Source organism: Bufo gargarizans, chromosome 3 (genome assembly GCF_014858855.1).
Source record: "Bufo gargarizans isolate SCDJY-AF-19 chromosome 3, ASM1485885v1, whole genome shotgun sequence".
Lineage (NCBI taxonomy): Eukaryota > Metazoa > Chordata > Amphibia > Anura > Bufonidae > Bufo > Bufo gargarizans.
In genome coordinates, this window is record NC_058082.1 from 290,873,688 (window position 1) to 290,887,758 (window position 14,071).

The 14,071-nt window shown below is 42.4% G+C and overlaps 1 protein-coding gene across 2 annotated transcripts in view; it reads right to left on the reverse strand.

Annotated features, from left to right (window-relative positions):
* The window catches only part of VMP1 (vacuole membrane protein 1), a 154,993-nt gene that overhangs the window by 107,942 nt on the left and 32,980 nt on the right, over positions 1-14,071 (reverse strand). The window contains exons 1-3 of one of the 2 annotated variants that reach the window (XM_044286306.1): positions 13,544-13,592; positions 10,925-11,015; positions 8,839-8,949 (exon numbers count right to left, since the gene is read on the reverse strand). In XM_044286306.1, the coding sequence (XP_044142241.1) occupies positions 8,839-8,949; positions 10,925-10,996 (183 nt within the window). In that variant the 5' untranslated portion in view covers positions 10,997-11,015; positions 13,544-13,592. Of the gene's footprint in view, positions 1-8,838; positions 8,950-10,924; positions 11,016-13,543; positions 13,593-14,071 lie in introns of those variants that run through there. The other variant, XM_044286305.1, reaches the window with a different exon arrangement.

Consider the following 14,071-nt stretch of genomic DNA (forward strand, 5'->3'; position numbering starts at 1 on the left):
ATCATGTCTTTATGGACCTCACTGGAACAGAAAAGGACCTTCCCCAAACTATTGCTGTGTCATTACTCTTATTCTTCACTGGAAATAAATCCATATGGACCATTAATTCTCCTGCACCAAATTTTACAGTAGGAACTGTGCCTTCTGGGATGTTACAGCATCTGCCAAACCCAAATTTGTCCATGTAACCACCAGTGAAATGTGATTTGTCACTTTAAAGAACATGTTTCCACTGCCCCAGAGTCCGGAGACGGCATGCTTTACACCTGGCATTGTGTATGGTGAACTTAAGCTTGCACTGCCAAAGATTTGAGAAGGATCAGCTTTTCTAATACATGCCATAATAAATTAATACATCCATTTCCTTAAATACTGAAAGGAATTCCTACAGAAGAGTTGCCTATGAAGACTTACTAAGAAATGTTACTGAAAATATGGCACAACATGGTATATCATATTATCCACAGCTGGATATTAGAGAGGACCTATTACCACTCCTTAATGCATTCCCCATGTAATAACAATTCTGGAGCATCTATTCTTATGGCTCTACGTTGCGATTGCTTTTTCATGTCAAGTTGAATGAATTGTTAGCAGTTTGTAGTAAGGGTACAGAGGGGTATAACTAGTGTGGGGGGGGGGGGGGTGTGCCTTCACAGTCTGAAAATGGCAGCACTGACTGGATAGAGTCAGACTGTGCAGGGACACCCCTCTGTACCCTTATTGCAGACTGCTAGCAATTAATTCACAACTTCTAGCAGGAATAATAAAGGAATGGCACAAGTTAGAGCCATACGAATAGATGCTCCAGGATTGTTATTACATGGGGAATGTATGAAGCTATTAAAACAGGCATGTCAGGAGCGGTGACAGGTCCTCTTTAAGTTAACACTCTAGTTTTTAGACATATGTACAATAATGAACAAAATATTCACAGTAATATCATAGGATACAAACGATCAGCCCTTTATGCTGTTATTTGAAATAACGTAAGGTGAAGCGAGTCGTGGACCAAGCATTGTCAGATCAAAAACAGTACTGTGCTGCCCTCTAGTGAGGTAATTATGTCATGGCGATAAAATGAAATGTTCCAGGATGTCTTAGGCAAGGGTCAAATACACTGTAAAATGTAACACTGTGGAACCAGCCTAAAAACAGCCAGCAACTAATTTCCGTAAGGTCCCTTTCACATGAGCGAGTTTTCCGCGCAGGTGCAGTGCATGACATGAACGTATAGCACTCGCACTGAATCCTGACCCATTCATTTCAATGGGTCTGTGTACATTTTTTTTTTCATGCATCAGTTCTGCGTTGCATAAAAAACACAGCATGTTCTATATTCTGCGTTTTTCACGCAGCCCTGGCCCCATAGAAGAGAATGGGGCTTCTGTAAAAACGCATTGTATCCGCAAGCAAGTGCAGATGCAACGTGTTTTTCACTGATGGTTGCTAAGATATGTTGTTTGTAATCCTTCCGTTTTTTTAACGGAACACGCATGTGAAAAACGTATCAAAACGCATTGCACCCGCGCGGAAAAAACTGAACGCAATCGCAGACAAAACTGACTGAACTTGCTTGCAAAATGGTGCGATTTTCACTGAACGCTCGTGTAAAAGAGGCCTAATAGATTGGGCATGCTGTGGATTTGAAAAACCACATAATAACTACATTTGCTGCAGTTTTATTATGCTGTGAGTGAACGGGATTTGTTAAAACCCAACTCGCTTTTATGTGCTTTATTGCAGATTTTGTTGCCAATTCTGCCACAAATACCCAATGTGTGAACCTAGCTCAGCAATGTCTTTCCACGGCTACATTACCTCTAGCGAGATGCTTAAAATGTTTAGGAAGTGTGATCAAATTAGAATCACTGATTTAATCAGATGGCACATACAAGGAAAAAAATAAAAGAAAAACCTACAAAATAATGATCATTTGTTTTAACAAGACATGCTTCCGGGTCCATGCACAAAAAATAGGACAAGTCGATGAGTCCGCACCGCCATACAGGGTGCACTCGGCCGGTGTCTGTGTGACAGCTGTGTCAACTTTGCAGACTGCAAACAACGGACATGTGAATGTGGACTACAAAAAGGTAGCGGATTTGAAAAATGCTTCAGAAGTGACATGTTACTTCTTGGAAGCAGATCGGATTGTGGATTTCATAGAAGTCAATGGGGAAAGAGAGAAACGTTAACCAAATATTCTACTAATATTCTTGTAAAAACTCCTCTAAAACCTCCACCAAATTACAACTCAGCTACTAAAAATAACAACCTATTTTCAGCTAGTAATCTGGTTCTAATCTGCCGCAGATTTTGCAGTGTGAAAGCCTGAAGGCTACTAACACCAGGACCTGCTGTACTGGATCTAGAACTTTTATTAATTGCTTTCTTAGGACTCACACGACGATTGGCTGGCCGGGCCCATGCTGCACGGGCACCGCGATCCGCATCCGACGGCCTGCATCGTGGTGCTTCCTTGGGGTTCTGTGCCCTGTTCGGCACCAACCGTCCATGATGCAGTGTGCACACGGTCGGTGCCTGTGGCGGGCAACAGCCGTGTGCACGAGGCCTTTACTCTCAATTCTTCATTTTCATTCCCGGAGCCATTACTTTTTTAATTTAATTTTTTCTGTTCATATAGCCATATGAGGGCTTATTTTTTTTGCGGGACAAGTTGTACTTTCTAGTGGCGCCATTTAATATTGCATACAACATAGTAGGAAGCTGGAAAAAAATTCAAAATGGGATGGAATTGGAAAAAAAATACAATTCAGACACAGTTTTATGGGTTTTGTTTTTACCTGTGCGGTAACTTGAATTATTATATATTTTGTAAACTTTTATTTATTTTTTTTAAACCTTTTTTAAGGCTACTTTCACACTCGTGTTTAGTGAGGATCCGTCATGAACACCATTGAAAGTCATCCGTTTTCTTTTGTGCCAGATTGTGTCAGAGAAAACGGATCCCTCCCCATTGACTTACATTGTGTGTCAGAACAGATCTGTGTGGCTGTTTCATCAGATGGACACCAAAATGCTGCAAGAAGCTTTTTGGTGTCCGCCTCCAAAGCGGAATGGTGACTGATCAGAGGAAAACTGCTGCATTCTGAGCGGATCCGTTTTCATTCAGAATGCATTAGGGCAAAACTGATCCGTTTTGGACCGCTTGTGAGAGCCCTGAACGGATCTCACAAACTGAAAGCCAAAACGCCAGTGTGGAAGTAGCCTAAGAAGCAATCATTAAATTGATTCCGCAATAGATTGCATTGAATTGGTAAAGCAATTCAATACTCTTTTGCCATGTTCTTATGTAGCCCTGCCACCTGCAGGGCTCCACAGGAACTACAACTTTGAAAGCCCTGGTTTCTTCAGAGAGACCAGGGTTTTCCATTTCAACCAACAGTTCCCCCAATCACAGCACAGAGGGGCCGGTCCAGTCCCAGGGGCGCGGGCTCCCCGATTTTTCACCTCTTAGTTGCCATGGTCTAAGGGGCAAATGTCTACAAACGGTTATCGCCAATGTTAGTCGTGCAGTGGTAGAAAAAAAGTTTTAGTAAACCAATAAGAATTTAACCATACTATCGAGACAATGATTATCCTCAGTGGTGACAAACCCTTATTTTAGACACAATAGTCTTTACTTAGAAGTAGTTTTGACAGCCTCTTGCCTATTTACAGCCTCTGATGAGTCGCAAGTGAGAAATTACATGTTGAGATTATGGGCTAGGGTCATTGTAGGGTTTGTAGCATAAGCGTCAGGTTTCGGATGGGGTCATCCTTCTCAGGGAGAGTGCTCTGTGGTTAAGCTGATTAGGGCCAAAGTCGCATCCACAGAGGGCATAATACAGTTCGATTTTGCCCATTAAAGTGGTTCTTCGGGAATTATTTAAAATGCCCACAAGCACCTCGTCCTAGAATGGGAGCAAGACTGGCTGCTTCCACTTGCAGAGCTGCCCAAAGAGGCCTCAGTATAATCTACACTGCCCTACAATAGAGGTTAATGATGCGATCCTGCCTACGATATATCATTATTGCTGAGCAGCCTGACAGGAACACTCACCAATATGTAGTATATGCAAATGCTAAAGCATAATGTGTAGTGAGGTCCTTAGGCAGCTGTACAAGTGGAGGCAACCAGTCCTACTCACATTCTAGGACAGGTTATTTGTAGCCATCTTAAATAATTCCTGGAGAACCCTTTTAATCTACATGTTTTAACCCCTTACAGATGTGCTCAGAACCACCAGGACACCTCACCAGAACACAAGATGCAGTAGGATAGTACTGGTTTTATTTCCTTATCTGCTGGTTGTGGGTGCCGACAAGTACCCTTTTGCCGATTTCTGGGTGCCAGTAATGATCTCCAAATTATCATAGGGATTTGGCACCATTGAGGATAATCACTGTATCAATGGTATGGTTGAATTGATATTATTATTATTTTTTTTTATACAAAGGTCATGTTTTAATGTAGTTTACACCCTCATTTGAATTGTTTAGGGTCCATTCACACATCTGCAAAATGGGTCCACATCCGTTCCGCAATTTTGCGGAACAGGTGCGGACTCATTCATTTTCAATGGGTCCGGAATGTGCTGTCCACATCTGCATTTGCGGATCCGCTCTTCCGTTACGCAAAAAAATAGAACATGTCCTATTCTTGTCCACAATTGCGGACAAGAAAGGGCATTTTCTATAAAAGTGCCTGCGATGTACGGCCCGCAAAATGCGGAACGCACATTGGCATTGTTCGTGTTTTGTGGATCCGCAATTTGTGGGTCCGCAAAACACATACAGACGTGTGAATAGACCCTTACTGGTGTATTTTCCCACCAATTAGACTTCTGTGGGTGGTTACTTTTTGAATGTACTGGACAGGGGCTGACTGGCATTAAAGTGGCCCTGGAAAAAAAATACTAAAAGTGGACCCATTTTGTAGTCTGGTCCAAATTGATGGAAGGTAGGGCCAACAATACCATATTGTGGCACATTATACCAACTATATGCGTGACTCTGCGCAGCGCTGCCGCCTCCGGACCGCGATCCTGCGTTAGGCGGTCCGGAGGCGGTTAAATAAATACATAATAAGCAGTACCAGTACAGCTCACTAGGTGGCACTGTTGTATTAATATACCAAGCTATCTACAGATTTATATTTTACAAGTTCATACAGGTGCTAGCTAAGGCCTCTTTCACACTTGCGTTGTCCGGATCCGGCGTGTACTCCACTTGCCGGAATTACACGCCGGATCCGGAAAAACGCAAGTGTACTGAAAGCATTTGAAGACGGATCCGTAGGAGCGGGGAGCGGTATACTTACAGTCCGCGCGGCTCCCGGGGCGCTCCAGAGTGACGTCAGAGCGCCCCATGCGCATGGATCATGTGATCCATGCGATCACGTCATCCATGCGCTTGGGGCGCCCTGACGTCACTCTGGAGCGCCCCGGGAGCCGCACGGATGGTAAGTATGCTGCTCCCCGCTCCCCACTACATTTACCATGGCTGCCAGGACTTTAGCTTCCCGGCAGCCATGGTAACCATTGAGAAAAAGCTAAACGTCGCATCCGGCAATGCGCCGAAACGACGTTTAGCTTAAGGCCGGATCCGGATCAATGCCTTTCAATGGGCATTCATTCCGGATCCGGGCTTGCGGCAAGTGTTCCGGATTTTTGGCCGGAGCAAAAAGCGCAGCATGCTGCGCTATTTGCTGCGGACAAAAAACGTTCCGTTCCGGAACGGAAGACATCCTGATGCATCCTGAAGGACGGACTGTCCATTCAGAATGCATTAGGATAATCCTGATCAGTATTCTTCCGGCATAGAGCCCCAACGACGGAACTCTATGCCGGAAGAAAAGAACGCAGATGTGAAAGAGCCCTAAGGCTCCTCACTGAACAGGACAGCATGCAAATTGTATTTTGTATCAGATTAGATTTTTATTTTTACTGTGAAACAGTAAGGGTTGAGATAATAATTTGTGCTGTCCTGGGCACTGAGTGAATGAATGCACCTAAACTTGTACTTTAGTATGCAAAACAGAGAAGGTTATAGGTTATAAAAGACCACAACTGACGATGAGGAAGGTAAATCCCCACTGTATACAGACTAAAAATATGGAAACAATCAAACATCAGATAAAATGGTTTATGTATACAGTACATAGAAGGTCCCTGAAGACTGCTCCATTGGAAAATAGCACTCCACTCCCTAACAGCCATCCAGATTTAAATATACGTGTCAGAGATGGGACATGTTAGAGGAAGCTAATGTGATCTCTCATCAGATCCATGTTTAACAAGAGCAGATTATTAATAGTTTATTCTGCAGGAAATCATGATGCAACAGGACTGACATAGCTCCACTGGGAGTTGCCTCCACGCTGCCAGGCAGTGAGCTGGTATTTTCTGGAGGTCCAGTTAATCTAGAAACATCATCAAAGTCCAAATGCTTTTCGGAATGTTTCACCAGGTATATTGTATAAAAGCAGCACTCTCTGAAACCCATTACAAAAATGCATCTTTACACAGTAAAGGGAAACACAAATCTCTTCCCAAGGGTTATTTAGTCTTATGTAAGTAGAACTATTTCTTTTTCAAGATCTCTACTAGTTGATATGTAATGCCAAGGGAAATTAATAAACTTTGCTATTAAATATTGGTGGCTGTTTACTTTTTGTCTTTTTCATATTGTTTTTATTGTATTTTTAAGACATAAAAAAAAAAAAAATTTACTGAGCTAACTCTGCAACAAAGTCGTGTTTATCCACAAATTTGATGCTATCCCTTATCATAGTGATACAATAAGTGGGATTTAAGATGTTCTGCACCATAACAAAGGCATCATGTAGCACCATTTTATTTTTTATTTATTTATTTTTTAATTTTTTTCATTTGTTATAAGAGAAGCTTTGGTTAAACTGGTAGTGGGAGAATACCCCCTATAAAGGCTATAGACACCTTTAGGGGCAAAGTTTTAGTATTGCATTCTACTCAACTGGTCTTTATTAAAAACATTTTTTGTTCTACAGATTTCAGTTTATTTGCCGACTAAGGCTACTTTCACACTTGTGGCAGAGTGATCCGGCAAGCAGTTCCGTCGCCGGACCTGCCTGCCGGATCCGGCAATCTGCATGCAAATAGACAGCATTTGTAGATGGATCCGGATGCGGATCCGTCTTACAAATGCATTGCAAGAACGGATCCGTCTCTCCGGATGTCATCCAGAGAAACGGATCCGTTATATATTTTGTTCACATTTTTACCGGTCTGCGCAGACCAGAAGGACGGATCCGGCATTGTGGTATTTTTAATGCCGGATATGGCACTAATACATTTCAATGTTTCTGGCAACTAATCCAGAATTTTGGACGGAGATAATACCGCAGCATGCTGCAGTATTTCCTCTGTCCAAAACGCCGTTCAGTGACTGAACTGAAGACATCCTGAACAGATTTCTCTCCATTCAGAATGCATGGGTATGAAACTGATCTTTTCCAGTTCTTTTCCGGCAACACACGGCGCTCCACGTGACGCCTGCACCACCAACAACAGTGTGCCGCACAATCACCGCCGCTCCACACGCAACCGCGCACGGTGCACAGACCAATCATTACACGGCGCTCTGCATACAGCTCGCACCTGCGCCGGCCAATCACAGCCGCCACTCGCAGGTTATGGTGTGCCCTCCACGTCGGAGCGCCACCATTACTGTTCGTGCATTACACAGCCGCACAGTCTCAGCACTCTCAGCCATAGACAGCCGCTGCTGCCACCAGCCACAGCCACCAGTCAGTGGCAGCCGCCTCAGCCACCAGTCAGTGGCAGCCGCCTCAGCCACCAGTCAGTGGCAGCCGCCTCAGCCACCAGTCAGTGGCAGCCGCCTCAGCCACCAGTCAGTGGCAGCCGCCTCAGCCACCAGTCAGTGGCAGCCGCCTCAGCCACCAGTCAGTGGCAGCCGCCTCAGCCACCAGTCAGTGGCAGCCGCCTCAGCCACCAGTCAGTGGCAGCCGCCTCAGCCACCAGTCAGTGGCAGCCGCCTCAGCCACCAGTCAGTGGCAGCCGCCTCAGCCACCAGTCACAGTGCCAGCAGTCTCATCCACCAGCCACAGCCACCAGTCACAGTGCCACGAGCCACATCAACCAGTCACAGTGCCAGCAGTCTCAGCCACCAGTCAGTGCCACCAACCAAAAGTCAGTGCCAGCAGTCTCAGCCACCAGTCAGTGCCAGCAGTCGCAGTGCCAGCAGTCTCAGCCACAGCCAACAGTCTCGGCCACCAGTCAGTGCCATTTAATATAGAATGGTCCTACTAATGTTTATGCATTAATGTTCTAGTGCCCGTTATTGTAACGGGCTTAATGTCTAGTTTCTAATAAAGGCCCATTGAGAAAATGATTTTACGCCCAAAATGAGTAGAATGCATTAATAAAACCCAAATGTGTCTATAGCCTTTAAATGGCACAGTTTGTCTAAGAAAATGAATTTACATAACCAGAAAGAGCTCCTATTACTGATATGACGAACTTGGAGTAGAGGAATCATATGCTTTATGCTACATCATCTCACACTCAGATTGGTGAATGTGGGGTTGGCAGAGGCTCCCTGCTCTAATATGTAGTGCTAATGTACAAGACAGGCTATTTTTCATGGTTTGAATTAGACCACCTAGCAAAAGTCAGTGCTAATGGTGTATATGTGGTATATGGTTACCTTTTGTTATAAATAATCACCAGTATGGAAGATTTCCCCTATAAAGAGAAACTTTTCTTTGGTGGGTTCATATACCACAAGAATAAGCAAACAGTGAAATAATACGATGATACATGCATAGCTTACCAAATATAGAAGGAAGGTGTGTAGACCTGTTCCTAGTCCCACAGAGGACAGAATGCCTAAGCCTACCCAGTAGGCACACCATAAAAATTTCTTTTCAACATACTGTACATACTGCAAGAGAAAGACATTTTGTAAGTATTTTAGCAATTCCAGCAAACATGGACCACTGGGCTTTTTGTTTTATGCCCTCAGAAGTTCCCTTGGCTTATTAAACTTTTTACCATATTTATTAAACAATTAAGATAATGTACAGATTTATGTTTAATAATTATTATAAGGGCAAATCTATCACCAGGTTCATGCTGCCTGATCCAAGGATAGCATAAACGGAAGACCGAAACCCTGACTCCATATGTATAATTTACGGTCTGGGTGTAGTTTTATTAAAATAGCAGAGGATGTAAGTCTGTGTACTGTTGTGGGCATCAGAGTAGTCCTCGATATTCCAATGAACAACTTGCTCTGTATGCACAGTATGGGTAGAAAGTTGTCAGTGAGCGGCATCTGGGCTCCCGACTATCGAGGACTACATTCACTGCTCCCACTATGGCTGACTAAGGGCTCTTTCACATATGGGAATCACGATCCGTGTGAGATGGATCGTGCGTTCTGGACTACAGAAACGCACGGCATTATCATGACCGATAATGCTGGGTGCATCTGTATGAACTTTCTGTACTGGAACCATACCGACAAAGCTGTTGGTATGATTTCATTACAGAAAGGTCAGGCAGAGGCACATAGTATTAGCAATCATGATAATGCCGTGCGCTTCTCTAGTCCAGACTGCATGATCGCTCTCTCACACAGAGTGCGATACCCGCAAGGGACACGTTCATGTGAAAGAGACCCAAGACCAGTAAGCTATACATTGATTGAATCAGGTTCTCCGTCACTATTTTATGCTGCCCTCAGATCATGTACCATGTGATCACAGATTCTCATTACATAGGACCTGTCCTCTCTAGATATGCCTGTTTTAGTAAATCTTTGTGTTCTCTTTTTTTCTAACTCTGTTCATCTGTTATTCCTCTTCTTATTTTAAGAATAAATTTACAATTGGAGGTTATCATTCCCCTTATTAAAGGGTGTGCCTCTACACAGCCTGTCATTGACAGCATTAACTGGACACTGTCCCAGAATGTAGTAACACCTCCTTGCCTCTAATCCCAACGTGTCGAAACATCTATTAAATAACAAAAAATGTGATGAAAACAGATGGGATTTTTTTTTCTTCAAAAATTATGGAAGCAAATAAAATAAAAAAGTGAAAGTGATAGAAGACCGCAATAGGTAGGGTTATGGGGAGAGAAATACAAAAAAATAGCTTTTCTCATCAAGAGTAGTGTGAATATGAAGGTTTAACTCTGTCATCTTAGGCTAGGTCTACACAACGACATTTGTTGCGCGACAAAAAGTTGCGCGACAAATAGGGCGCAACATTTGTCGCGCAACATTTTGTTGCACTAATGTCGCGCGACAATTTTTATAATGGCAGTCTATGGTGTCGCACTGCAACATGCGACATGCTGCGACTGCGACAGTCGCAGAAAAATCCATCTCGAATTGATTTTCCGGCACTGTCGCGTCGCAGTATGTCGCATGTTGCAGTGCGACACCATAGACTGCCATTATAAAAACTGTCGCGCAACATTAGTGCAACAAAATGTCGCGCGACAAATGTCGTCGTGTAGACCTAGCCTTATACTCTTAAGTGCCCTAGGGGAGGAGTGTCACTGTGAAGAGCAGTGGGGAGGGACTTTGGAAGCAGCTCAATGCAGCGATCATGTCACAATGAAGCACCACCTCCAGAGCACTTGTAGGAATAGTGGCAGAATAAAATTTCATATTCATCATACCCCTGATAATAAAAGCTCCATAAAATATATTTTTGTACTGTTCTTCCCAGCCCCTACCTAGTCCTGTCAGCAGATTGCCCTTCCCTTTAAATTTGTATGTATAAGAAAGCATGATGTAACAAAGATATAGTACAAATAGAAAAGCTTGTGACAAGTAACAACATTCACTAATGTATGTCTCTTTGATACTACAACTCTAGTGACGAACATGAAAAGAAGCAGCCTACCTTTTGATGTTCTCCTTCAATATAATACGCTATTGTAAGAACTGAAAGCAGGAGCAATAGTGAGCCTACCATCCCACGACGGTGCCATAATCTATGGGAGAGAATGAAATCATGTAGAGCTACTGCTGTTTATAAATCAAAGTGAAATTAAAAAGTTCTTGGAACCATTCTCAATGTTCAGAGGTTACACAGCAGACACCCGGAGGAAAAGTCCATGATTGGCAATAATTCAGATCACAGTCTTTTAACTGCTCAGATGCTGTTGTCAATTGCGACTAAAGCACTTGAGGAGGTCTTTGCTGTGCTCCCGGGCCGAGATTGAGGGAGCCGTTCAGTTTCTAGCGCCCTCTGAAGGATCCAAAGTCCAACCACAAAGTTGCTCCTATGAAGTAAAGTCTAGAAGCTCAAACTCCCAGTAAGCAGTACACTGTGTTAACAATTATTAGGCAAGTTGTGTTTTTGAGGATTCATTTTATTATTGAACAACTACAGTGCTGTCAGTCAATCCAAAATGTTAATAAACTTTAATTCTGAAATATTTAAAGGGAACCTGTCACCTCTACTATGCTACCCTCACTGAGCGTTTCTAAATGCTCATTGTGTTACCCTAAACATATCAATTACACTTAATTTAATTTGCAGACAAATTCAATAAGTATTATGCATTTTTGTACTTCCCGCCTTTTATGCAAACGAACATAAAAAGAGTCATATCTTACTTGTGTGACCAGGGAAGAGTCATATTTTCAAGCAATGACTCATCTCAGGTTAATTTGCATATGTATCTAATCGTTTTTTGTACACAATAAAAGCATACAGAGCTATGGGGACTGGGTATTGCGGATATGCTAGCGGCCATCTAGCAGCCCATGTCCTCAGCTCTATACACAAAATCCAGGTGACAGGTTCCCTTTAACCACTTCCTGACCGCCCACTGACTATAAACGTCCTGGACGGTTGGATTTATCTCTGATCGGACGTTTCTGAATGTCCTTTAGTGTGCAGCTGCCATCTCTGAATCGTGCAGCTGCCGAGCGTGGGGCTGGCTGTCAGTGAAAGCAGGGAACCCCAGGGAAAAGGCAGGGACCGTTCCTGGGTGTCCCTGCCTTTTAAATCGCTGTATACACAGTGCTGAACGAGCGCTGTGTATACAGCTGAGGAAGTGTTCTGTCGATTCCTGTCCCGACCCGGTGGTCATGTGAGCTGCTGGGTCTTCCATAGACCACGATCAGCCCCGCACTGAGGCTGTACAGCACTGTATTGTGCTGTACAGCCTCTCTGGGGAGTGTATTTCAACTGTAACTGGGGCTACTATGTAAGCCCCAGTTACAGGAGAGCTCAATTGTTAAATAAAAAAATGTCCCCCAGAGGTCTTGTATGACCTTATGGGGGACACAAAGTGTAAAAAAAATAAAAGAAAAAAAGAAAGTTTAAAAAAAATTTCCCCCCAAATCCGTTATTTAAAAAAATGTTAAAAATACAAGAAAAAAAAAAAAAAAAAGACACATTTGGTATCACCATGTCCGCAATGACCAGATCTATAATAATATTATACGATCTACCCCATCAGGTGAACGTTGTAAAAAAAAAAAATAAACATTACACCAAAACAGCTCACCTTCCGAAAAACATAATGTTAATCAATCAAAAAGTCGTATGTACATCAAAATTGTAGCAATAAAAACATCACCTCATCGCGCAAAAAATGAGCCCCCACACAAGACCATAGCCAGAATATTTTTTTAAAAAATAAAGAAAAATAAAGAAAATTGCAACACAAAAACATGATTTTTTTTTTCTAAAAATGCTCTTATTATGTAAAATGAAAAAATAAAAAGCCATATTTGGTATCGCCGCATCCATAACAAATATCACATGATCTACCCTATCAAGTGAACGGTTTTAAAAAAAACTAATACAATTTTTGCCAAAACAGCTTTTCTTAGTCACCTCACAAAAAACATAATATATCAATCAATCATAAAGTCATATGTACTCCAAAATGGTAGCCATACAAATGTCACCTCGTCCCGCAGAAAACAAGCCCTCACACAATACTATAGCCAGAAAAATGAAAAAGATATGGCTCTAAGAAAATGGCAACACAAAAACATGATTTTTTTCTCTAAAAATGTTTTTATTGTGTAAAACGTAAAAATAAAATAAAAACACACAACTAGACAAATTTGGTATTGTTGCATCCGTAATGACCGGATCCATAAAAATATCACAAGACCTACTCCATCAAGAGAACTGTAAAAAAAAAAAATTGAGGTTTGTTTTGTTGTTAAAAGTATAACTGTCATTTTTTTTTATTTTTTTGCTAAAGTCTAGGGCAAGTGATAGGTAACAATTTTGCAATAGACTTTATTTAGCCAAAATGTTTCTTTTTGGTAGAAAACTGGGGCTGAAATGGCCCTTAGCAGCACTCTTCAAAAAAGCATTGCTAAGGGCCATCCGTCTCCGATTAGAAAAGACGGGCTGTGCAGCCAGACGCTATGCTTCTGCCTCCCGTGCTTCCCTGGGAGACAGAAGGCTGGGCACAGGAATCTTAGGAGTTAAAATTACATGTATATTCCCCCTTTCTATGCAATCTAATGCTCAGTTACATTTACTGACCTGCGATCCCTGTGATAATAATTCGTATATCAGCCACCAGAAGTAGAAGCACTGTGAGCAGTGAGCCGGCGGCTAATTCATTAATTATTATCACAGGGATCGCAGGTCAGTGAATGTAACGGAGCATTACATTGCATAGAAAGGGGGAATATAAATGTAATTTTAACTCCTAAGACTCCTGTGCCCAGCCTTCTGTCTCCCAGGGAAGCACGAGGCAGAAGCCATAGTTTTCTACCAAAAATAAACGTTTTGGCTAAATAAAGTCTATTGCAAAATTGTTACCTATCACTTGCCCTACACTTTAGCAAAAAATAAATAAAAATATGACAGTTATCCTTTAACCGCTGATGTGTTCCAGGAAAAAAAAAAAAATTTGATTACAATGGAAAATCTGCAATTTTGCTTTCATTCCTGTGGAATACCTAAAAGGGTTGACAACATTTCTAAAACCAGTTTTGAATAGCTGGAGGGGTGTCGTTTCTAAAATGTGGTCATTTATCGGTTGGTTCTATTATGTAAGCCCCACAA